Source organism: Vipera berus (genome assembly GCF_964194415.1).
Source record: "Vipera berus genome assembly, chromosome: 5".
Classification (NCBI taxonomy): domain Eukaryota; kingdom Metazoa; phylum Chordata; class Lepidosauria; order Squamata; family Viperidae; genus Vipera; species Vipera berus.
In genome coordinates, this window is record NC_138207.1 from 102,062,622 (window position 1) to 102,090,121 (window position 27,500).

A 27,500-nucleotide genomic window follows, 5' to 3' on the forward strand; every position below is an offset into this window, starting at 1 on the left:
TACGACTGTTTTTCACATTTGCGACCTGGGAAGCGTCAACCGAAATGTGGGGCGTTTAGTCTCAAAATCATCAAAATACGTACAAAAAATAGGATGCAGATTTCCGCCGCCCCCCCCCTCCAATAGAAATAACTGCCAACGACAATTATCAAATCAATTCCAACGTTTCGTGCACAAGGTTCCCTAAGGGAACTCCAGTAAAAGATCAGTCAGGCCATGCAAATTATACCCTATTTTTTTTAAAAAAAACCCTATAAAATAGCAACTTTCATATCATACTGGCTGTTTATTTTCCAGGAAAATTACATCCATTCTATTGGAACAAACATAAAGGAACTCTTAAAAAGTCACCCTTGCCATCCCATCACAGCAAATCACTGACAGTACATTGCAAATTTGGTTCAGCATCTACCGACTGCATTGCATTCATTCTGTCAAGCAAGTGAATGAAATGTGACTTATATTGATCTAAATGTCTCTCTGTAACTATAATATTTATATCAGATACATATGTTGTGGTTTTCCTCCACGCTGCTCCCTTTAGCTTTTTAATCATGTGTTCCTCTCTTGGCTGGCTGCCCCCCCTCCCCCCGTTCTGTTTCCTTGGCATTCCTCCCCTCCATCCCCAATTCCTGTAACTAGCAAGCTTAAAATAAAGCCAGCTGAAATGGGAAAACTCCAAACCTCACGTGAAAACTAGCGTGGAAAACCACTTCATTCCGAATCATTGGTTTTCTCTTTAAAATACACTTGAACCACCTTTACACGGAAATGATTTTGTTTTTCCCCCTGATTCATTAAAGTTTTGGTTCAAAACTTTAAAAACAGTATCGGCGCTCCACTGAAAAATCTCAGTATAAGTGATGACCATGCTGAGCCCGAGGGAGGGGTCAAGTACATCATCGGCCTCAAATCCTTTCGCACCCACAAAAGATCTAAGTTTAGCCCTCTTTGAATTCCATTGACTCTTTATCTACCGCCAGTTTGCTTTGACTGGCAGTAGTTCCGATTCTTGCTTAAAGGAGCATGAAATTAAACCTGATGTAGGAGATGACCCGGTTGACTTCAAGGAAGCGGTCGAACACATCATCAGCTTCAAATCCCTTTGCACTCACAAAAAGATCTAAGTTTAGCCCTCCTTGAATTCCATTGACTCTTATCTACCGCCAGTTTGCTTTGACTGTTAGTAGTTCAGATTATTGTATAAACATCACACAAATAAACCCGATTTGTTGGAAACATATGATTAATCCACCGTAGGTATTTTACACAACCAATGTAGCAAACCCTTTTGCATTACTTTTTTGTTGTTGTTTTGCATTTCAGTATTCAGTGACTGTGGTCCCCACAGTTTAAGGACTTATAGTGTAGACTGGATGCCAAATTGTGATTTTAACATAGATTTTATCTGTTATTTACTATTTTATTCTAGAATTTTCAACTGGATATTGATTGTTTTTATTTGTTCTGGTCTCTGGACCTGATGTAGGAGATGACCAGGCTGAAATGGAGGTTATTAGCCTCAAGTCCCTTCCCATCCACAAAATATCTCAGTCCAGCCCACCTTAAATTTAGTAGTTCCTTTCTTGTACAAAGTATTAACAGGCATTAAACCTGTGTTCATTTGAATCACCTTGGCTCCCATTTCTTGCATCTGATGCTCAGATGATTCACCTAACTAATAAATAAATATTAATGTTTATGCATCCGAGATTTTTTTTTAGGGACTGGTCACTGGCCACAATAAAAATTCTCCTCTATTCTTTTCAGGTTGTTTAATTGATGGAATTTACAATCGTTAGAAACGAAACAGAACAAAAAGCAGAACGTCACAGAAGGGGTCCATTACCTACTTTAAAACAAAACCAGGGTTTAAAGGCTCATTTGAATAGAGTTGGAAACCATATCAATATTGTTCCAGAGGGAAGGCATCACACGTCACAACCCGGCTTAATTAAGAAAGCCAGTCACACAATATTTCATACAAAAGGAAACTCAGCAAAAATGGGGATATGCTAATTTGGACACCGTTAAATGGAGAAGATAATCCCAGAATTGTACAGGATGGACTTCAGGTCTACCAGTAAAATACATGAAATAAGTTGTCATTAACAATTCTGTATTGGCTATCACACCTGGCTGAACCTAAAAACATATCAAGAGGCTGAAACCTATGAATATCTAGATGAGAGTACAAGGAAATCTACACACTGCAGATAGTCCTGACTTACGGCCACGTTGGAAATCAGAATTTCCATTGCTAAGCAAAGCAATTATTGTTAAGAATTATGGGAAGGTAGCAAATGGTGATCACATAACGCAGGATGCTGTAATCATCAAAAATATAGGCTAGAACTGTTTTTTTTTCTTTTCCCCTGAACACAGAAAACCTTTTTTGTGCTATATGAATGCAGGGATGGGAGTAAGAGGTAGAATAAAATGTCTTTATTTTTTCAAAAAGAAAGAAATACTTAAGATGAATATGTCTTAAAATGTCATTATTAATAAAATAACATCAGTGTAGTAGAACCCACACTGCTATTGCAAAAAAAAAATCAAGTTCTTTTTGGCAAATTATTCTTATTAATGATTGTGTAGTTAGTCCTATAACTATAGACCCATCTGAAATTTTAGATATCTTACAATTTTGCAGGCATAAAACTGACCTTCCTAAGCCACTAACCTGTATTTTGTTTTTGTTTTTATTTGAAATATAAATGAGGAGTTGAAATATTAACCTTTATAGTCATTACTTTTACGCTTGCCAATATTTGAGATGAATTGTGAAGGATTTGTTAAGATGACAAGGATACATATGTTCTTCTTAATTATGCTAAGCATGTGGTGTTTAGCAATAAATCAAACATGGTGGACCATTTTCCCCAAGAGAGATGCACAAAATAATTCTAAAATTCTAATATAACCACAGTGTATTGCTGATAGCGGTTGACTGTCAACACCTAAAGATAAACTATAAACATGGAAAGAATAGAATGGAATGGAATGGAATGGAATGGAATGGAATGGAATGGAATAGAATAGAATAGAATAGAATAGAATAGAATAGAATAGAATAGAATAGAATAGAATAGAATAGAATGGAATGGAATGGAATGGAATGGAATGGAATGGAATGGAATGGAATGGAATGGAAAATGGAAAATGGAAAATGGAAAATGGAAAATGGAAAATGGAATAGAATAGAATAGAATAGAATAGAATAGAATAGAATAGAATAGAATAGAATAGAATAGAATAGAATAGAATAGAATAGAATAGAATAGAATAGAAAAATATGTAGAATAGAATAGAATAGAATAGAATAGAATAGAATAGAATAGAATAGAATAGAATAGAATAGAATAGAATAGAATAGAATAGAATAGAATAGAATAGAATAGAATAGAATAGAATAGAAATGGTTGTCCAATTTCTTCTTAAAACCTCGTGTTGGAGGACCCACCATTTCTGGAGGCAAGTCATTCCACCTTAGATGACAATAAAAGTTAGATTCCTCACTTTATTGTCCTTGTCAATTTTAATTTTTGTAGTTAGGCAGATGGCTACTGTGTTTTAAAGAAGGAAGGCCTATCGCTCGTCATTCATTGCACCATCCTACCTTTATTTCTCTCATCTTTGAAATAGCCTGAGAAAAATTGCCAGGGATGAATGAAAAAAAGCAACAAAAGAAGAAGAAGAAGCAGAAGAAGCAGAAGAAGAAGAAGAAGAAGAAGAAGAAGAAGAAGAAGAAGAAGAAGAAGAAGAAGAAGAAGAAGAAGAAGAAGCAGAAGAAGCAGAAGAAGAAGAAGAAGAAGAAGAAGAAGAAGAAGAAGAAGAAGAAGAAGAAGAAGAAGCAGAAGAAGCAGAAGAAGAAGAAGAAGAAGAAGAAGAAGAAGAAGAAGAAGAAGAAGAAGAAGAAGAAGAAGAAGAAGAAGAAGAAGAAGAAAGAAAGAAAGAAATCAATTACTTTTAAGTCAAGATTCAGATTCAAATCGCAACGTTTAATCTGTCCAAGGTGTTCTGTCAGCTTCAATTAACTGCTTCTCTTTCAGTTTACTTTATCTGACTTTCCCTTTTTTTAATTATTAAGAGAGAGAGAAACAGTCTCCTATTTTCTTCAGGAAGGAATCGCTCAAAAGATTGATAAGTTGTTGATTTGAAGTGATGGCTTAGAGACATTCAAGAAATATGAAGTAACCTCCCAAAAGGAGAGATCAGAGCACAGAACTCAAGCTTGCTCAAAATAAAAGGCTTTTAAATCTCTGCCTAAATTTGGAAGTCATGAGACAAACGAGATCTAACGCCATGAATGCACTTCCAGGGCAATCTCCTGACTTTATTATCCAGTAGACTAATCACCCCCAAACATGGTTTATCTCTTCTTTTCACCCAGAACTATGTTAATTTTGCCAGTTAAGTAGATGCTTTATGGAAACTCAGCTGGGTGAACATAACTCTGCCTGAAATCCTCTTAGCATTCTTTTTTTCTATTCTATTCTATTCTATTCTATTCTATTCTATTCTATTCTATTCTATTCTATTCTATTCTATTCTATTCTATTCTATTCTATTCTATTCTATTCTATTTATATTCTGTATTCTATATTCTGTATTCTATATTTTATATTTTATATTTTATTGTATATTCTACTCTACTCTACAGTATTATCCTATCCTATCCTATCCTATCCTATCCTATCCTATCCTATCCTATCCTATCCTATCCTTTATTTTCTCTATTCTATTCTATTCTATTCTATTCTATTCTATTCTATTCTATTCTATTCTATTCTATTCAAAATATATATATAAATTCTAGCTTAAAACAATACTGAGCAGTATAGCTACAGCCTGATGGTATTTCCTTTGTTTTAAGCTCCATGCTGAACATCACAATATATACTGTATATATATTATTCGAATACTATGTTTAAACAAAGGAGCGCAATGAATACTTCTTTCCTAGAGAACAAAATTCCCCATTAGGCTCTGAATAACATCTTTCAACAGAGTTTAGTGGCTCCAGTTTTTCAAATCTGTTACATTTTTATCTGGAAACTTTTTTGACGTTAAGAATTGCTGAACTGTAGATTTTCATTACGTTTTCTGCCAAAGTCCATGCCGAGCCGTCCAAGCGAAAAGCTGTACACACTGCTAATTATTACCACATGTTTCTCATCCGAAGCAATGGAAAACTTATCGGTTTTGACAGCCCGCTCTCTCCAGCGCTGAATTCCGAAGGAAAACTCAACTTTTCCAGCCAAACATAACATTTCATCCATCTTGTTCTCCCGACTGCAAAGCCAATATCAAACACATCGGGGCTGCTAATGGCTTTCCGCGGTGCCGTTCCCAAACTCCGAGCCTCCCGATGAGAGATGGAGATGCTTTTCCGAGGCATTTAGCAATTACGAACCAGGAACGAAATGCACAAAACATAACAGTCTGAGTGCCCCGACGACAACATTCAACTCTGGTCAAACAAACTGCACAGGCAGAACCCAAAGAGGTGAAGGGAGAGAAACAAAGAAGGCATTTTGCAAAGTAAAGAAACGAAAGGAAGAAGAAGAAGGAGAAAAAAGAAAGAAGAAAGAAGCTCCAGAGATTAAAAATGCACTTTGCCAAGGCCCAAAGCCAGCCGGGAAGCTTATAAACTAGCCGTCAAATGAGAACAGGATGTGGGAATCTGAGGTTTAGGTCTACCAGATCAGCGAGACAACATCCACTCGCAAGCACGCTTCTCGAAAATGCAAATGTTTTCATCTGCGCAGAATGCGAGTCTCTTTCACTCTCTATTTTCACAGTTACCCTGTAGTAAGAAGGGCAGCCAATAAATCTGATCGGTAAACAAATAATAATAAAACAGTACTTTATTCGGAGTTCACCCAACTTGGGCTGAAATGGTATCCAATTGCGGGTGAGTAAATCTCACTCAGTTCAGTCAGCATATCCTAAAACCACTTGCCTCCAGAAGTTGTGAATGCTCCAGTATCTCAGGGGCGGCCCCAAAGAAGAGGGAGTCAAGCTATTCTCCAAAGCACCTGAAGGCAGGACAAGAAGCAACGGATGGAAACTAACCAAGGAGAGAAGCAACTTGGAATTAAGGAGAAATTTTCTGACAGTGAGAACAATTCATCAGTGGAACGGCTTTGCCTCCAGAAGCTGTGAATGCTCCAACACTGGAAGTTTTTAAGAAGAGACTGGACAGCCGTTTGTCTGACATGGTATAGGTCTTCCTGCCTGGGCAGAGGGCTGGACTAGAAGACCTCCAAGGTCCCTTCCAACTCTGTCATTCTATTCTAAAAAAAATTAACTTGCTTTAAAAATCTTGCAGGCCCAATGCTAATCTTGAAGAAAAGACGAAATACGCAAATGCCATTGCCTAACTGTTCCTCCCTTAGAGAGGAGGGCAAGTTGAAACTGCACTTTAAAAAATAAAAACATAATCTAGCAAAATAAAATAAGTCGTGATTAAGCCCTGGTCGAAAGCAAATGGATTAAGCCGTAACTAGCATAACTCTTCTTTGATTCTGTTTACCGGGCACTGCAGATTTTTTTTCAGACTCTGCTAATCGTCTTGCCTGGCAGGAAACCGGTATCAAAACTCTGAGTAAACCCCCTATGGAGTAAATTCTGTAGTAACAGAAATATCCATTTCTTTAGAAACTCTTCATCTCCTTGCCTAAGGTCAGAAACATTAGCTTGTTGGGACAAAATCCACGAAGAGGTGTATCCAACTTTATTTTCAGCATGGATTATGCTCACCAGTTGAGAGCATGTAGTTATTTGTTAAAGTTACAAATGAAGCATTAACCTTTTTTGTGGAAGGGATGGATTTATGCCCATTCTGAAGCAAAATAATAATAATAATAATAATAATAATAATAATAATAATAATAATAATAATAATAATAATAATAATAATAATAATAATAATAAGATGGAAGGGACCTTGGAGGTCATCTAGTCCAACCCCCTGCCCAGGCAGGAAACCCTATACCATTTCAGGCAAATGGCTGTCCAGTCTCTTCTTAAAAACTTCCAGTGTTGGAGCATTCACCACTTCTGGAGGCAGGTTGTTCCACTGGTTAGTTGTTCTAACTGTCAGGAAGTTTCTCCTTAGTTCTGGGTTGCTTCTCTCCTTGATGAGTTTCCATCCATTGCTTCTTGTCCTGCCTTCAGGTGCTTTGGAGAATAGCTTGACTCCCTCTTCTTTGGGGCAGCCCCTGAGATATTGGAACACTGCTATCATGTCACCCATCGTCCTTCTCTTCATTAAACTACACATACCCAATTCCAGCAACCGTTCCCTATATGTTTTAGCCTCCAGTCCCCCAACCATCTTTGCTGCTCTTCTCTGTACCCTTTCTAGAGTCTCAACATCTTTTTTACATCGTGGTGACCAAAACTGGATGCAGTATTCCAGGTGTGGCCTTACCAAGGCATTGTAAAGTGGTATTAGTACTTCACTTGATCTTGATTCTATCCCTCTGTTAATGCAGCCTAGCACTGTGTTGGCTTTTTTGGCAGCTGCAGCACACTGCTGGCTCATATTGAAGTGATTGTCTACTAGGACTCCGAGATCCCTCTCACAGTTACTACTATTGAGCAAGGTACCACCTATACTATACCTGTGCATTTGATTTTTCCTGCCTAAATATAGAACCTTACTTTTTTCACCATTGAATTTCATTTTGTTAGATAGCGCCCAGTGTTGTTTTAAATGTGTGTTTATGTATGTGTACACTTTGAGAGGAAGCAACTAAATTTCATTTTTAATGTGTGCCGTTGGGCCCACAGGAAAAAAATGACAATAAAGGCTATCTAATCTAATCTACGGTAATCTAATCTATTGATGCTTATGTAGAGCTCAATTACAGAGGTCCTCGTACTAAGGACATTAAGGTATTGATAAAAGTCACCAAACGTTTAGTGTTAGATGGAACTCGCATACTTAATTGGATAACCCCTTTGGAAATATCCCAAGGGTATTTTTCCAAGAGGCAACTGGACTTTCTTGTTTTTCTTTGAAGACATTTCGCTTCTCATCCAAGAAGCTTCTTCAGCTCTGACCCATTTCCCCACCATCCGGTCAAAGCTGAAGAAGCTTCTTGGATGAGAAGCGAAAGCTCTTCATAGAAAAAAACCAGAAAGTCTCGTTTGTCTCGTGAAAAAGAATCTTTGGGATCTCCACAGACACTTTGGACGTATTTAATCTATATGATTATGGCGACCCTTTTTTGAAGCCCTTAAGTTTATATGGTTGTGTGCTCTGAACAACTGGGAGTTTTGAAGAACCAATAGTTCTGCGGGAGCATAACAAGAGGGGCATCTGTCCTGTTGATCAGGAATCTGATGAACTTGACGATTGGTAAAAAGCAGGGGTCTTCAAACTTGGCCCTTTTATGACTTGTGGACTTCAACTCCCAGAATGCCTCAGCCTCAGTTGAAGCCCACAAGTCATAAAAGCGGCAAGTTTGAAGACCCCTGGTTAAAAGGGACATATGTTGAGATGGCAGAATTAAAGTTTAGGCCTCACTGGACCCTACAGAAAGTTCCACAAGAAACCACTGGCTCTGTTTGTGTGTGTGTGTGTGTGTGTGTGTGTGTGTGTATCTGCCTCACACTGTATTCAGGGTTCTTCCAATTTAAGGGAGAACCCGTCTTTGTTCAGCTGAACAAATGTGTTTGGCTTCTCAAGACACATTTCATTTTTACCGAGTCTGAACCCCTGCATAACAATCACATAGCACACAGCAGATACTATAGACATTATCGGCCGTTCAGAAAGACAATCACAGACGTTTCCATAAACTGAGGTGTCACTCCTTAATGCCGTCATCTGAGTAGAGTACCAATTATAATTGCAACGGCAATTATTTTCAGGTTGTGCCAACGGTGCGCTGGCATTATACACCATTGAAGTCTAAAACGAGGCGGCTTGTATTCACACATTCACACGTTCTGGTGTGAGATAAATTCCCCGAGGACGGGCTCCAGCCTGAATCCCAAAGCTTGGAAGATCAAACCCGGATTGGATCCTGCAGCTTGGGAACGGTATGAGATTTGATGACCCCCCCCAAAGACACACTTATCCCTGGAAAAGAACTGGGTGGAAGGCGTCTATGTTGGGGTCACATTCCACTTGATCTTTCACACTTTGGCTCTCTCATTTTTTTGTTTTTCCCAGTTCTTTCAACTTACTTTCTGCCTCGGGTTGAATTATAAGTCCCGCCGTATTTCTTCCGATTAAGGATGAGAGCCGCAATTTCTGGCACGTAGCGCGCAAACATTGCCTACATGCATGAAAGAGAAGCAAAACAAAAAAAGAAAAGAAAAAAAAAGAAAAAGAAAGAAAAACTGGCATGCAGAGAGTGTTCTGCCACACCAAAAGTAGCAGAGTCCTTTGAATACTTACTTTCTTCCACTAACCGCGCTATAGGAACCACCATATTTCTTGCGGTTTCCTATTAACTCTATGATTTCAGGGACGTAACTGGCAAACATGGCCTAAAGGAAGAAGACAGGAGACAGAGAGAAGACTAAAAAGAGAGGTCAAAGGAAGGGGAGGGGGGCCGATGAATTTTATAAGAAGATACATCATCCTTACGATCTGGAAATGCAAGGCACAGATCTAATCAAGTCTTTCCTCCAAAATCAAAAACAAGAAGAAAAGATTGCAAAAAACAAAAATGTTTTCATCTCAAAACAAGCGTTGGTCTTGGTCAAGAGGGAGAAACACCAGCTCAGCTACAGAACAACGGTCCAAGGAGGGAGACAGGAATGAATAATAATAATAATAATGATGATGCAAAAAAAAGGAAAAAAAACCCCGAGAAGAACAAGAACAAAATAGAGTCAAAGTGACATTCAAGGGATTAAAACAGGGCCACGGCTGGCATTTTGGGAAAAAGGGGTGAATGGAATTTTCCAAATATTTATTCTCCAAAACACCCCACAAAATCCTGTTTCTGGTGCTTACATTACAGTTACTATTTTAGGCAAGACAGACGAGGGTTATTTTTCACCTCGTCGGTGATTTACCAAATAAAACGCAGAATGGTTTTTCTCCACCGTGAGAATGAACATGATGTAATTTTTTTTTAAGTTCATCTTTTTAAAAGATGGGTAAGAAAATGTAAGGATGTAAAAGGGAAACGAAGGCAATGAGGAGGAAAAAAATGTATTCTGCCATGTTTTGTCCAACAAACATTTTGCTCGTGGCTGAATGCCTCGAAGAGCTGCTGCCACTAAGGGGAGCCTCAAGATCTACCTTTTCGGCAAGGGAAGGAAAATGCACAAAAAGGTTGGATGCACAATCACTAAAATGAGAGGTGTGCCTGTCTGTATATGCACACCTTCATTATCTTTAGATCTGCAATACAGGAATGTCCGATCTTGGCAACTTTATGACTTGTGGACTTTAATTCTGGGGTCTAGGCCAACTCACCACGGCCAACTCACCACGGCCAACTCATCATGGTCAACTCACCATGGGCAACTCGTCAACTCATCATGGTCAGCTCACCATGGCCAGCTCACCATGGCCAACTCGTCATGGCCAACTCGTCATGGCCAACTCACTGTGGCCAGCTCACCATGGTCAACTCATCATGGCCAACTCATCAACTCATCATGGTCAGCTCACCATGGCCAACTCGTCATGGCCAACTCACTGTGGCCAGCTCACCGCGGTCAACTCACCATGGCCAACTAGCTGCGGGACCACTCATTGCTGGACAAAAGTCACACTAATATCAAAGAAATGGTGGAATAGAATAATTAAAGAAAGGATGCAAAAGGAGGGACAGAATGAAATGTGATCGATAAAAAATGATTTTTTATTTATTATAAATAATTAAATTTGAATTGTTAAATTGTTCCACAGTGAGTTGTTCCATGGCAAGTCGGCTGTGGAGAGTTGTTCTGTGGCAAGCTGGCTGTGGTGAGTTGTCCCATTCCCTCAATTTCGGGACTTGAAGCCTACCAGTCATAAAGTTGCCCAAGATTGGAGATCTCAGCTGCAATATATATAGGTTTACACATACATGCACAGGCACATCTCTACACGCACATCTTGGGTTGAAGAAGTCACTTACCTTACAATTCAACCTGACAATATCTATATAACGGGGTCAACTTTCCTTCAGCATCCTCAGCACCACCTCTGGAGCATCTGCAAGTTAAGAGGGCAGTTGCATCCAGGCAATCCAAACCCGTCTCCTTGGAGAAGGGCCCCCTACGGATTTTAATTATCCAGAATATAGCAGGACTTCCTTTTCCTCCCCACCCCCAAATCTCTCTGTCCCACAGGGGGCATTCTTTGCCGAATTTCTGTTGGGAAATTTGTACATTTGCCTACTTTGGCCTCTTCTTTGGTTGCTCCTAAGAAGGATGTGAACTCGCTTTTCCCGCTAGCTGGGAAAAAAGAAAGAAAGAAAGAAATCCCGGCAACAGCTCTTTCAGGAGGATCCTAAGCCACGGTGTTTGTTGGAATGTTGGGAAGGGACACAAAAGGGAAGGTCTTGAAACCGCAAACTAATTTTATCCGGACTGTTATCAGCAGCCCAATATTAACCCCTAGGCCAGGGGTAGGCAACCTGGGCTCTTTTATGACTGGTGGACTTCAACTCCCAGAATTCCTGAGCCAGCATGGGGGAACTATGGCCCCTTCATGACTCATGGACTTCAACTCCCAGAATTCCTGAGCCAGCATGGGGGAACTATGGCCCCTTCATGACTCATGGACTTCAACTCCCAGAATTCCTGAGCCAGCATGGGGGAACTATGGCCCCTTCATGACTCATGGACTTCAACTCCCAGAATTCCTGAGCCAGCATGGGGGAAACTTTGGCCCCTTCATGACTTGTGGACTTCAACTCCCAGAATTCCTGAGCCAGCATGGGGGAAACTTTGGCCCCTTCATGACTTGTGGACTTCAACTCCCAGAATTCCTGAGCCAGCATGGGGGAAACTTTGGCCCCTTCATGACTTGTGGACTTCAACTCCCAGAATTCCTGAGCCAGCATGGGGGAAACTTTGGCCCCTTCATGACTTGTGGACTTCAACTCCCAGAATTCCTGAGCCAGCATGGGGGAAACTTTGGCCCCTTCATGACTTGTGGACTTCAACTCCCAGAATTCCTGAGCCAGCATGGGGGAAACTTTGGCCCCTTCATCACTCGTGGACTTCAACTCCCAGAATTCCTGAGCCAGCATGGGGGAAACTATGGCCCCTTCATGACTGGTGGACTTCAACTCCCAGAATTCCTGAGCCAGCATGGGGGAAACTATGGCCCCTTCATGACTGGTGGACTTCAACTCCCAGAATTCCTGAGCCAGCATGGGGAAACTATGGCCCCTTCATGACTGGTGGACTTCAACTCCCAGAATTCCTGAGCCAGCATGGGGGAAACTTTGGCCCCTTCATGACTTGTGGACGTCAAACTCCCAGAATTCCTGAGCCATTATGAGGGAAACTTTGGCCCCTTCATGACTGGTGGACTTCAACTCCCAGAATTCCTGAGCCAGCATGGGGGAAACTTTGGCCCCTTCATCACTCGTGGACTTCAACTCCCAGAATTCCTGAGCCAGCATGGGGGAAACTTTGGCCCCTTCATGACTTGTGGACTTCAACTCTCAGAATTCCTGAGCCAGCATGGGGGAAACTTTGGCCCCTTCATCACTCGTGGACTTCAACTCCCAGAATTCCTGAGCCAGCATGGGGGAAACTATGGCCCCTTCATGACTGGTGGACTTCAACTCCCAGAATTCCTGAGCCAGCATGGGGAAACTATGGCCCCTTCATGACTGGTGGACTTCAACTCCCAGAATTCCTGAGCCAGCATGGGGGAAACTTTGGCCCCTTCATGACTTGTGGACGTCAAACTCCCAGAATTCCTGAGCCATTATGAGGGAAACTTTGGCCCCTTCATGACTGGTGGACTTCAACTCCCAGAATTCCTGAGCCAGCATGGGGGAAACTTTGGCCCCTTCATCACTCGTGGACTTCAACTCCCAGAATTCCTGAGCCAGCATGGGGGAAACTATGGCCCCTTCATGACTGGTGGACTTCAACTCCCAGAATTCCTGAGCCAGCATGAGGGAACTATGGCCCCTTCATGACTGGTGGACTTCAACTCCCAGAATTCCTGAGCCAGCATGGGGGAAACTATGGCCCCTTCATGACTGGTGGACTTCAACTCCCAGAATTCCTGAGCCAGCATGGGGGAAACTATGGCCCCTTCATGACTGGTGGACTTCAACTCCCAGAATTCCTGAGCCAGCATGGGGGAAACTATGGCCCCTTCATGACTGGTGGACTTCAACTCCCAGAATTCCTGAGCCATTATGAGGGAAACTTTGGCCCCTTCATGACTGGTCGACTTCAACTCCCAGAATTCCTGAGCCAGCATGGCTCAGCTTGGAAACCTCTCCCTTTCCCCTCAGCACAGCTGGCTCAGGAATTCTGGGAGTTGAAGTCCACAAGTCATAAAAGAGCCCAGGTTGCCTACCCCTGCACTAGGCCAAAGTCTGTGCACACTTTCAAAATAATTTCACTGGACCTGTTCAGCTGTCAAGCCCAATCTCTCCCTGCTTTTCATTAAAGCTTTTTTTTTTCAATTTTATTTTCCCGTGGGGTTTCAGCCCAGCTTCAGAAAAGTTACACTGCTTTAAGAAATGCCCTCATTAAAATTAATTAAAAAAAACCTTTGAAAGCGGTGGCACTTTTGTTGGGAAACCTGCAAAAGAAGCAGCGGTCGGTTTCACTGTTACATTTCCTCCTGGGCTCAAATGTACACACAGGTAGTCCTCGGCCTACGGCCACAACCAAGCCCCAAGTCTCTGTGGCGAAGGAGACAGATGTTAAGTGAGTTTCGCCCCATTTTACAATCTCTCTTGCCACAGCTGTGAAGTGCACGTAAAGGTTAATAAGATCAGAAATTGTTTAAGGATCTTATGGAGAAAATTAATCCGGAGCTTAAGCATAGCTGCAAAATGGAGTTACTTGAGCTTTCAGGAGATCAAGTGGGTTGCTTAGATCTCAGACGTGTAGCTTGTTCTTAGGGAGTCCGCCATCACCGCCAGCAGAGGAAATGCAAAAATAAAGATAGAGCTTATGCTAGAAAAAGTAGGTCATGGTTAACACAATAGATATAATAGACTCAAGGCTTTTTTTCCTGGGAGGGGGAAAAAGAAATGTATTCTGTTCAGGCGCTTCGGATTAGTTGATCGGGATGAGCGGGTGGGCTCTTGAGTGCGACAGGGGTGGGGGGGAACCAGCTTCGTGAGAGGGCATAAATATATGCTTTTTCAAATGGTGGGTGTGGCTTTTCCACCCGCGTGAATCACGTCCACCAGCTTTTGCAAAAGCTTTATCCCAATAAAATTTTGTTCTTGGAATTCCAATTGAGTTTGTCTGTCTTTCGGACCTCGGGCCACGTCCAAGACAGTGAATCACTGCAGTTGTGAAGATAACGAGACGGTTGTGAAGTCAATCCAGCTTCTCCAGTTTAAGGGGAAACGCGTGACTCCGGGATAGTTCAAGCGTCATCAAGGCGAGTCCGTTGCCAAGCACCTGAATTTTGTCGCAAGCGTGAAGAATGGTTACAAGTCAACTTTTTTGAGCACCATTGCATCTTCAAGCAGTCATTAAATGAACTATTGTGACCATAATGATTTCCCTCACCCTTGTGAAACAGGCTCACAGTTTGCTGGTCACAAAAGGGGATTGATCCCGTCACACACACACACACACACACTGGGCCATTGCAACCATCATAAATATGAGTCAGGTGCCAAATGTCCGAATTTTGATTACGGGACCTTGGGGATGATACAATAGTTGCAAGCATGAAAAATGATTGTACGTCACTTTTTCCAGTGCCGCTGAAACTTTGAACACTCAGTAAATGAACTTTTGTTAAGTTGAGGACTGTCTGTATTGTATGTGGAACTGCTAAGTTTATAACTAAGGCCTTGATTTGATGAACCCAACACATTGAACTAATTGGGGTACCATGCAAAGGAGATTGGTTCGCTTCCTAATTACCGGCTCTTTGTGTTAACCCATTTGTAGTTTATCTTTTTAATCCCTTCAATCTATCTTCTTCCAAAATGCGACAACTTGCAGTCCTCAGCGTAAAACGATTTGTTTCATGAAGTTACAACCACACTGGAAAAAAGTGACTCACGATCATTTTATCACACACAGGACTATGGCAGCGTCCTCCTGGTCGCGTGATCAAAGTTCGGACAACCGGCATGCGTTTGTGATGGTTGTGTGATCATCGTTTTGCAAACTTCTGAGGATCCAAGTCCTTGGGGAAGGCGGATTTGGTTAACAACCGTGTTACCAGCTGAATGGCTGCAGTGATTCACTTAACAACAGGAGAGGTTGTAAAGTGGGACAAAACACAGTTAACAAGCATCCTGCTTAGCAATGGGCTTGATTGCAAGTAAAGGGGTACCTTTAGGGCACTGAATTTTATTTTTATTTTTTAATCGATAAGATTGCAAGAGTAATCAATCGACCAACTGCTACTCAATGGGCTGGTCTCATTTTGTGAAGACCAAAGCAGTGTTTCCAAAGGGTTTTCAAAGTGTGCCCAGACCTCGTTGCTTAATGCTCTGGATTCTTAAAATTCTAACTATCCTTACTATCTCTGCAAGCGTTAAATCTCTAAGTATGTACATTATCCCTGTATTATAGTTCAGTTACTAGCTCTTCAAAATGCAATACAAAGGGATATGTATTTTGAAGTCGTAAGTTATGGTATAATCGCTACATTAAATATATAGATAGATAGATAGATAGATAGATATAGGCAGAATATAGCATAAATGTTTTACCAATCCCCCGAGGATGAAGAAGACCATAAAAAGGCGACCAAGGGTTGTTTTTGCATAAACATCTCCATAGCCAACGGTGGACATAGTAACCATGAGCAAATAAACACATTCCCAATATGTAAGTGCTTGGTTATTTTGGAAGTTTTCCCATGGATCCCCTGAGTTCTCCACCTATAATAAAAGGACAACAGCGAATTAAATACATCATTGCCTACAAGGCAATACGTCCATTCACGAACTTATCAGTACATAACTAATAGCTTCAAGGGGGGAAAAAATGCAACGCAGATACGATCTCGTTGAACGGTTGAAGCCGAATTCTCTTTTCTTTTTTTTTTTTAAGCCAGGCAATTTCAGCAATGCAGCTCTAATGAAGTGGAGGGATCTTAACTTTAACGACTCAATGGACCGCGATAAAACAAGCGGTTTTCTTGATAGCAAATCAGTTACGTTATACAGGCTTTGGAGTGTTCCAAATACAGAATCCTGTTTTGGGGAGGGGGGGGGGGCGAGAAGTTAATATAGTAACTATTGTTAAAGGTAAGAGAAGAACATGATCACGATTTGCAATTTCTCAAAAGATAGTCTAGCAACTGATAAACGATGGCTGCATTAGAAGTAGGCAACTATGTTTAAATATATCTGACATTTAGGACTACATGTAGGTTTTCAAGAAAGTCAAGTTGGAATCTATAGCCACTAAACTGGGGTTTAATCACATGGTTACAGTAGGACTAGGGGTGACATGATAGTAGTCTTCCAAAATTTGAGGGGCTGCCACAAAGAAGAGGGGGTCAACCTATTCTCCAAAGCACCTGAAGGCAGGACAAGAAACAATGGATGGAAACTCATCAAGGAGAGAAGCAACCTGGAACTAAGGAGAAACTTCCTGACAGTGAGGACAATTAACCAGTGGAACAGCCTGCCTCCAGAAGTTGTGAATGCTCCAACACTGGAGTTTTTTAAGAAGAGACTGGACGGTCACTTGTCTGAGATGGTATAGGTTCTCCTGCCTGAGCAGGGGGTTGGACTAGAAGACCTCCAAGGTCCCTCCCAACCCTATCATTCAATGTTCTGTTTTTTTTTTGGGTGGTCCACCTACTGTAATCCTATCCACAAAACTTTGTGCCCAAACTACTCTTTGGGTTTAGTCACAAAATTCCTCCCTGTTATAGCAGCAAGTAGCTACCACAATAATTGTCACTCAAGACCCATATTTCAGCTCACTAAAGAAAAGAAAATGTGAACTGATCCACCCTCTCAAATCAGGAATTTGGCAGGATCTATTTCCAAAGAGTAGTTCATAAACATATTGGGCATTTAATGCTTAAAGGAGAGGATGTGTTAAGTTACTTTAATTCAGGACACAGTCTACACTAATTTTCAGGAGAACATGAGTGTTAGGCAAATGGCTGGCCAGTCTCTTCTTAAAAACCTCCAGTGTTGGAGCATTCACCACTTCTGGAGGCAGGTTGTTCCACTGGTTTCAGACTCTTGGCAACTGGCATGTACTTATGACAGTTGCAGTGTCCTGGGGTCATGTGATCTCCTGGAGGCAAGCAGTTCGTCTGGTTAATTGTCCTCACTGTCAGGAAATTTCTCCTTAGTTCTAGGTTGCTTCTCTCCTTGACTAGTTTCCATCCGTTGCTTCTTGTCCTTCGTTCAGGTGCTTTGGAGAACAGCTTGACTCCCTCTTCTTTGGGGCAGCCCCTGAGATATTGGAACGCTGCTATCATGTCACCCCTCATCCTTCTCTTCATTAGACTACACATACCCAATTCCAGCAACCGTTCCCTATATGTTTTAGCCTCCAGTCCCCCAATCATCTTTGTTGCTCTTCTCTGTACCCTTTCTAGAGTCTCGACATCTTTTTTACATCCTGGTGACCCAAACTGGATGCAGTGTTGTGTACTCGTATGTAAAATTCTTCACATTTTACAAGAGATCGTCTTGTATCTGCTACCATATTTTAATTTTTGTTTCTAAGCCCACACTGCCACTTAGTGGCTCGTCGTTGTTATTGTCAAATTCAGTAAAAGTTCTCCAGAACTTCAAAATGAAGACTCTGAAATTCCTAACTTCCTCTTCCAGTTTCAGGCAAAGTAGCTGTGGGTTGTTTTTTTCCCCACGCTGTTTGCTCATTTTCTCCTCTTGGAATAATTTCTTCATGAGAGACAAGATTTACTAATAATATTTAAAGGAACCCAGGAGTCCTGCGTTAATCTGAAAATGGCATACTGTATGAATGGGGGAAATACGCTGCAATACAGAATTTCTCAACCTCAGCAACTTTAAGCTATGAAGACTTCAACTCCCACAATTCCTCAGCCCCGTGCAGGGAATTCTGGGAGGTGAAGTCCTTGTAGCATAAAGTTGCTGAAATTGAGAAACACCAATCTATTACTTTTTTCTGAACAATAACACACAGGGATTATTTGTTAAAGAATTTGCAAAGAGTGTTCCCACCAAACATCAAAAAGAAATATGTAGTGCATTTTTTTTTAAAAAAAATGATCTATATCTGGATTATCTCATAATAAATCTAAACCTTCCCAAATAAGCGTGTTGTTGTTTTTTTTTTGAGGCATACTTACCAAATGTATAAATCCAGCTGCTGTCAGCCACGTGCTAATAAATATCGAGCACAGATTCACTAACTTGATGGAATTGCTGGTGGGGGAAAAAAAGGGACAAAAACAAACACATTCTCTTAGAGTTTGCTTTTTAAAAAAAACCTGGAAAGATTCTCTAGCTTTTTTCAAATCTTCCTTCCTGAAAAAAAAATAAATCCATAAAAACCTTTCCTTTCAAGGGACAGGTCAGTTTCTCAGCATAAAAAAAAAAAAATCGCATTGGTTTATCGAACGTGCCTTTCAATCAACACAGGATATCCGTAAAATAAATTGTGGGAAAATCTATATTAAGTCTCAACTTGAGTGATTTACCGGTGGGGGAGGGGTGGAATGTGTCTGAGCAAATGGCAACCATTCATCATATGGATGGAGGAAGGAGATCTATCTTTCCACAGCTAAGTGGAAGCTCCAAGGACATCTTGAAAACTCCAATGGGAGTTGGATGTTTAGGATGGGAGACCACCAGGAAATCTCGGGCGAGACGGGAATTCCATTTTTGAAACCAAGTCCCCACACGATGCTATGGAAATCCACCTCGGTATTATTGCCATGAAAAATATACAGTACACTCGTTGTATTTTAAGAGGAGGCGATAAGTTGCTAAAATTGTTTATACTTGGGATGAAGGGTGAAGCCATTTCTTTATACATTTCTTTTCTTTACTATGTTCTTATTTTTCTTTTCATTTTTTTTTTTGGTTTTCGTTTTCCACCCTTTACAATATTTCTTTTTATTCTTTGGGTATTAGTTTTCATTTTTTTAAAAAAATGTTTAGTAAAACATGTTTTTAATGTTTAGTAAAATCACTATAAAAAAAGGGGAAATGAGCGGTACAGAATAAAGAGCGGGTGGAAAAGTAAAATAAATTAATAAATAAATGAATAGATCTCTCCGCGCGAAAAAGGTTATGTGGCAGATGAGAACTTCAGAAGCTCCGAGGACTGGACTTGGTTAGTAACTGGACAACTAGGAGGCCCAGAAACGCAGTTTTTGTAGGAATTTAGGGGGTGGTGGAAATGTTGAAAAGAAAGCCATAGCAAATTTTATTTTATTTTTTTTAATTTTAATTCCATTTATATCCCGCCCTTCTCCGAAGACTCAGGGCGGCTTACAAGCTTAGCCTCATTGTGTTACCTGCATGGAAGCAATGCAGCTGTTCGGCTTACAAGGGTCCATCTAGTGACTGTTCAAAGTTACAACAGCACTAGAAAAAGGTTTTTCACACTTACGACCCTTGCAGCATCCCCCACAGTCACACGATCGAAATTCAGACGCTCGGCAACGGACTCACGTTTATGACGGTGGCAGTGGCACCCTTATGGCCGTTGCAGCATCCCTCACAGTCACGTGATTATTCGCATGTGGAGACTTAATAACTGACTCACGTTTACGACAGTCGCCGTGTGCCGGGATCACGTGATCCCCTTTGGTGATCTTCTGACAGGCAAAGTCCATGGCGAGAAAAGTCACTTAACACATTTCTCGCTTAGCAACTTAAATTTTGGGCTCAATTGTGGTCGTATGTTGAGGACTACCTGTACACACACACACACACACACACACACACACACACACACCAATACAGTCGGGTTTTCTGGACTGTGTCCAGAGTGATTGGACACATTTTGCTAGAGGAAGTAGCCAACTTCCAAAATGAAATGAGCGCTAGGGAAACTTCATGGTTCCCAGGCACTAAACTCACTTTCACGATTTGAAACGTTATCTTTACAGCCCAAAGGATGGATAAATATTGACACGTTTCAATGGTATAACATTAAAACAGGCCGATAAGCTGACATGGGGGGGGTGGGAGGGATGCATTTTGAGTTAGCTTCTCATTTGTCCATTGGAATCGCATATTATAATGCACTTCACCTCTCCAATAAATAGACTGACCATTCTTTTAATATTAACTAGCAGTGTGCTGTATAACATTGTGTAAATATGTAACATATTTACATATTTTCATGTATGGTGGACTTGTAAAAAGATCAAGGCTTTTTGGATAAAAACTTGGTGGAATATGTAGAAGATTTTTAAGCAAAGGATAAAGTTTGTTTGCAAATTTTTTGTTTTTGGTTTTTTTTTCTTGTTGGGGATAATTACGGACGTTACGGTTGTGGACACTAATTATGTGAAATTTAATTACGGCAGCAAGACTTTTGATAGCTCAGTAATGGAAGAAAGAGGAACTGCCGATTATAGGAGAGTGACTTCAAAGATTTTTGACCTGGCAGAGATGGCGTAGATTTTGGCCTAAGATTTTTCGCAAGAACGTTATATTATGGAATGGAGAAAATGGATTTATAGGGTTAAGAAGTTTCATGTAGCATTTGAATAAGTCTTCTTTCTTTTCTTCTTTTTCTATTTTTGTTTTTTTATATATATTTAATATATATATATATATATTATCCTATATAAGCTAGAGAGTGATGGATTTTAGAGTTTATGGATGTTAGTATATGGTTGTTTATGATTGTTTTTTTTTATATACCTTGTATTTAGCTCTGGGAAGTCGGGGGGGGAGGGGGGGAGGGGGAAGAGGTAGGGGGGGAGGGAGAAGGGAGGGGGAGGGGGGATTTTTAAAGGAAAAATTGTATGTTAAAACTTTTTAATAAAAAAAAAAACATTGTGTAAATATATTCTGCTGGACCGTTCCTGCATCTGTTGAAAACGTGCACTCAATTGAGCACGGCTGCCATTGCACCAGCAATAATACTTAAGACTTATATACCGCTTCACGGTGCTCTACAGCCCTCTCCAAGCGGTTTACAGAATCAGCCTATTGTCCACCAACAATCCGGGTCCTCCTTTTACCGACCTCGGAAGTACGGAAGGCTGAGTCAACCTTGAGCCGGTCAGGATCGAACTCCTGGCTGTGGGCAGAGTTAGCCTGCAATAGCAATAGCACGTAGACTTATATCCTGCTTCACCGTGCTTTACAGCCCTCTCTAAGCGGTTTACAGAGTCAGCCAATAATCTGGGTCCTCATCTTACCGACCTCGGAAGAATGGAAGGCTGAGTCAACCCTGAGACAGTCAGGATCGAACTCCTGGCAGTGAGCAGTGAGTTAGCCTTCAATACTGCATTCCAACCATGGAAGGAAGGAAGGAAGGAAGGAAGGAAGGAAGGAAGGAAGGAAGGAAGGAAGGAAGGAAGGAAGGAAGGAAGGAAGGAAGGAAGGAAGGAAGGAAGGAAGGGAGGGAAAGGAGCAATAGCATTTGGACTTATATACCGCTTCTCAGGACTTTACGGCCTCTAAGCGGTTTACAGAGTCAGCCTGTTGCCCCCAACAATCTGGGTCCTCCTTTTACCGACCCCGGAAGAAAGAATGGCAGGCTGAGTCCACCTTCAGCCCATCAGGATCAAACTGGAATTAGCCTGCAATACCACATTCTAACCACTGTGCCACCAGGGCTATTGATGGGATATTGATGTTTTGAATATTTCATTTATTGCGGGGGGGGGGTGTCCTTGGTTCTCTGGCTTTGCTTGTCCGAAGGTCAAAAGTGGATTGCGTGACCCCCTGGGACACGGCAGTGGTTGTAAATGTGAACCAGTTCCCAAGCATCCAAATGTAAATCATGTGACCGTGGGGGATGCTGCAGCGGTCCTAAGGGTGAAAAACGGTCCTAAGTCCCTTTTTTCCATACCTTCAAACAGTAACTTTAAACTGCATAAGTTACTTTTTTGCAACTTCAAACAGTCCCTAAGGGAATTGTTGGAAGCCCAGGAGCTGTATATGCAAATGAATGGTTTTGATTATCATTATTTAATCATTACAGTACCTGATTTATGAAAAGAAACATGCTATTGCAAAATGGTTATTTTTTAAAAAAATAGTTCTGTTCAATTGTTTTTAGGCGAGCCAGGATTATTCAGAATAGCTTTCCAGACTTTAAAGGAGAAAAATTATGTTTTGTCTTTTCAGCCCCAATTCTAAAAATAGGTGGATTAATCTCCATTTTTTTCCTTCCCTTTAAGCTGTCAGAGACATCTGTGCTGTCCCTAATTCTGCTTGAGCTCAGCCTAAACCTCTAAAGTTTTAGTGAATCCTCATTTAATTCAGGAAAGAATAGAACATAGTAAGGGGATAAATAAATGTAAGAAGTCAGAATGAGGGGAGGGGAAAAACTCCACCTATTTTTAGAAATTGTATGCATGCATGCATGCATACATACATACATACATATATACACATACACACACATATATTATCTATGTATCATCTATGTATCATCTATCTATCTATCTATCTATCTATCTATCTATCTATCTATCTATCTATCTATCTATCTTATCTATCTATCATTATCTATCCATCATCCATCAATCCATCTGTCCATCCATCCATCTATCATCTATCGTCTGTCTATCTATCTATCTATCTATCTATCTATCTATCTATCTATCATCCATCCATCCATCTGTATATTCATCCATCTGTCTGTCTGTCTGTCTGTCTGTCTGTCTGTCTGTCTGTCTGTCTATCTATCTATCTATCTATCTATCTATCTATCTATCTATCTATCTATCATGTCTATCTATCTATCTATCTATCTATCTATCTATCTATCTATCATCCATCCATCCATCTGTATATTCATCCATCTGTCTGTCTGTCTGTCTGTCTGTCTATCTATCTATCTATCTATCTATCTATCTATCTATCTATCTATCTATCTATCTATCTATCTATCTATCTATCTATCTATCTATCTATCATGTCTATCTATCTATCTATCTATCTATCTATCTATCTATCTATCTATCTATCTATCATCTATCTATCTATCTATCTATCTATCTATCTATCTATCTATCTATCTATCTATCTATCTACTATCTATCTCTATTTTATCTACGTATATTGTGCCTTACCTTGTTTTAAGAATATTCAGGAACTGCAAGATTTCTGAGAACTGAATCAGCCTAAGAGCTCGCAAAAATCTTAAACCTGTAATCCAAACAGAAAAAAAGAAAGGAGTCAAAGAAACACTGTACATTATTAAAGATATTCCTTTATTAAAAAAATGTTCATACTGTCATGAAGTACGTCTGCCATAGAGCTTCTCACGGGGGTAAAGTTATATTAGGTATAATACACCTACGTAAAAAGGAAGAAAAGTTTAAAGAATAGTTAGAAAAATAACAATAGTTGCGCATCACAACTAGAAATGAAGTCAGCCGCTGAAAATACTGCGTGCCTCGATACAAACCTGGGAAAAGTCCGTTTTCCACTTTTGTTCCTGCAAGATCGGTCTCATGTCTGTTAAATACTCATGTCGGAGACTGGTGACTTAATATTGCTTGCCATGGGCAAAGGAAAAAGCCTTTAAAAAGAGGTCTAGGATAACTCGCCACAGCCAAATCAGCATGGACAAATCCCATTGGACAAATCTCTGTGGTCAATTCACCATGGGACAATTCGACGCAGGATTAGATCCTTTTATTATATCGTAAGGTAGGGGTTTGCAATGTATGGCAATGATTGCAATGTATGGCAGTGAAAGTTGGACCATAAGAAAGGCTGTGCGCCAAAGAATTGAGGCCTTTGAACTCTGGTGCTGGAGAAGACTCCGGCGAGTCCCTTGGACTGCAAGGTGATCCAACCAGTCGGTCCTAGAGGAGATCAACCCTGACTGCTCTTTAGAAGGCCAGATCCTGAAGCTAAAACTCAAGTACTTTGGCCACCTAATGAGAAGGAAGGACTCACTGGAGAAGAGCCTAATGCTGGGAAAGATCGAGGGCAATAGAAGAAGGGGACGACAGAGAATGAGGTGGCTGGATGGAGTCACTGAAGCAGTAGGCGTGAGCTTAAATGGACTCCAGAAGATGGTAGAGGACAGGAAGGCCTGGAGGAATGTTGTCCATAGGGTCGCGATGGGTCGGACACGACTTTGCAGCTAACAACAACAACAAAAAGGTAGGGGTCTTCAAACTTGGCCCTTTTATGACTTGTGGACTTCAGCTCCCAGAATTCCTCACGCGTGCCTGGCTGAGGAATTCTGGGAGTTGAAGTCCACAAGTCATAAAAGGGCCAAGTTCGAAGAGCCCTGTTGAAAGGGGTTTGCTCTCCAAGCTTGTTTCAATTTAGTTAATGAACGTTTCGTTACCAGACTAAGTAACATCATTAGCAGGATTTTCTCGTCCGATTTTCCTTAGTTTACAAATGTCCCGTGTCCCACTGTGGTCAATTGGTCATGTGATTGTTTGTTTGTTTGGAGCTACATTTATTATTGGAATACTGTCACCAGTTCTGGTCAACCACGATACAAAAAAATAAAATAAAATGTTGAGACTCTCTAGAAAGTGTGGAGAGAAGAGTCCGAAAGATGATAAGGTGTCTGGAGGCTAAACCGTACGATGAACAGTTGAAAGAACTAGGCAGGTCTAGTGTAACAAAGAGAAGAATTGTTATTTTATTATTATTCATCAAAGCATTACAAAAGCCGGAAGTCATACGAATGATTTCCTTCGATGCAAGAGACAAAAATAACTTTGATGAAAATGTGACCAGGAAAAATAAAAGGAAGTGAAGTGAAGTGCTTGGCAAGGTGTTCCACGGTGTGTTGGCCGTGACACGCTGGTCGTGGTTGAGTTAGCGGTGGCAAATTGTTCTGTCTAAAAAGAGGACATTGGTAAAATGAGCTCTCCCTTCCTACAGCATCAGATCGAGTCGAACTGAATCGAATACTTCATTTGGCCAAGTGTGATTAGACCACAAGGAGTTTGTCTCCTGTAGTCTGGGTGCTCGTGTATCAGAGACAGATCCCCTGTGGATCTCATCACACTTGCTCAGATAAAGTATTCAATTCAGTTCAGTTTAATTCAACTCGATTGATCTGGGTGCCTTAATTTTCCCTTCCCTTACGGAACATCCTATTAGAGTGTGAGTCGCACATCAATATTTTAGAAACGGTTGCAGACGCTGCGGCATTTCCTATATCAGAGTTCTCCAACCTTTCCGGGCTCACAGCCTCAAAAGGGGAGAACAGCTTCCAAATTCACATGCATTTATGCAAATGGGGCCACGCCCACTGGTGCAGTACTAGTGGCTGTGTTCGTGCATGCAGCATGCGCTGACGCCATGTGCAAGCACGAACAGCTGCACACTCCTGTGGTGGCTAGCGCCCATTTTTACATGCACAAATGGGCCATGCGCGTGCGCGCGCACACACACACACAGAGACACACACGCTAATGCCCCTTCACACTTGCACAAATGGGAGTAGTACCATAAAATTATATATCAATGGAAAGATAATTTAATCAAGAATGTAATGCAACATAGTTTGTTCAATTATCTGTACTGTATCCTATGAAAGGTTATAGCCAAATAACCAGAAAAAGGAAGCACTACTTCCTTAGGTTGATGTCAGGTAGCTTTCCTTCATCCGATTGTAGCCAACGAGCATGAGAGTTTAGAGAGCCAGCCAGGTGTCATCTTGTTTTGGCAATGAGCCAATCAGATCACAGTAGGATCCAGTTACTGATGTCATATATTGAAGCTGAGAGGCTGACATTTGTCAGTGTGTTACATGATCGCTATCAAGTTGGTTGGGTTTTTCTGTGTTCTTCCATTTACCGTATTTTCCGGCGTATAAGACAACTGGGCGTATAAGATGACCCCCTACATTTCCTGTTAAATTATAGGGTTTGGGCTATACTCGCCGTATAAGACTACCCCTCTTCCAACACACACCAAATAAAAATAAAAAAAACATCAGATTTGATTTTAATATGGTAATTTTAATTCAAATGCTTATGACATGCAGGTACTTAGTAGGAAAACTGTCACTTATAAAGATAACGCTGTTTGTCATCAAACATGTAAACATAAAACAGTGCAAGTGGATTAAACTTTTCCTAATTCACTCCAAAGCTTTCCCTGCGCAAACCAAATGGGAGATCCGCTCCAGGTTTTCCAGCCAGCCCGCCCAGTTCCTGAGTCAAATGTGTCCTTACAGCTAAGCAGCTGCTCTGGCTGCTGCATTCCCCACCTGCCTTTCAAGTTGGGATAGACTGCAGCTGCTCTTCAACTTTAGAAGGAAAGACGCCCAGACCCCAGCCTGTAAAAAATCACAGACTGCAGCTTCTTCTCCAGTTGGTCCCGCTTTCCCTGCGCAGACCAAATGGGAGATCCGCTCCAGGTTTTCCAGCCAACCCTGTCCCTAAAGTTTCAGCACCCGGCTATAAGACGACCCCTGACTTTTGAGAAGATTTTCATGGTTTAAAAAGTCATCTTATATGCCAGAAAATACGGTAGTGAGCTTGTAAAATGCAATAAAATTAAAGTCATGGTGCAAAGAGTTGACCGGTTGCCCAGAAAGCGATGTAAAATAGTACTATTAAGTGAACAAGGCTACAGTTATAAAGAAATTAGAAGAAAAACTGGTGGAAACTTAACCCAAGGGGGCATTTCTAGTCTACACTTTTCCCAAAAGGTTTTCACAATTTTGGCCACTACCGTATGGTCCAGCTGCATTTGGGCATCTCTAGAGGACAATGCGGTCCGAAGAGAAGGTCATTTTATTACCGGAAGAGCAATAGGCCGTTTACTGTTTTAACACAAATAAATAACCAAACAAATAAAAATATGCAGCAGGGGTTGGGTTTTTGGAAAGTTCCTGAAAGAGTTTCCAAAGCGATACTTGCACAATCATTTTATCACACTCCTAGGTTTTTATGGAAGACCAGAAGTAGCTGCTTGTATCACTCTTATTTGTGTGTGTTTTTCTTTGCAACCGATACACCACGCATTGAGGAAATAATGGCAGTGCAATCCCCTTCACTGTTTAAACTATTTTGTCTTATAATAGGTGAAGAAGAAGCAGTTTGCTGTATTCAGGATATAACAGTGATATAAAACAATGGTATCAATGCAGGAATCTGGCACATACGCTGAACAGGATTCTAAATTCTTGTAGCAGAACACAACTGCTGTTATTCTGTGGAATAACCCAGAAAGATAACCCATCTTGACCAAGAAGTAGTTTATTTTCGTTATAACCAG

At 40.9% G+C, this 27,500-nt stretch overlaps 1 protein-coding gene across 3 annotated transcripts in view; it reads right to left on the reverse strand.

Annotated features, from left to right (window-relative positions):
- Positions 1–27,500, reverse strand: part of LOC308669163 (calcium-activated potassium channel subunit alpha-1) — a 463,457-nt gene that overhangs the window by 180,341 nt on the left and 255,616 nt on the right. For all 3 annotated transcript variants that reach the window (XM_081329724.1, XM_081329723.1, XM_081329725.1), the window contains exons 6-9: positions 23,366–23,441; positions 18,446–18,521; positions 15,852–16,022; positions 9,419–9,510 (exon numbers count right to left, since the gene is read on the reverse strand). In XM_081329724.1, the coding sequence (XP_081185850.1) occupies positions 9,419–9,510; positions 15,852–16,022; positions 18,446–18,521; positions 23,366–23,441 (415 nt within the window). The remainder of the gene's footprint in view (positions 1–9,418; positions 9,511–15,851; positions 16,023–18,445; positions 18,522–23,365; positions 23,442–27,500) is intronic.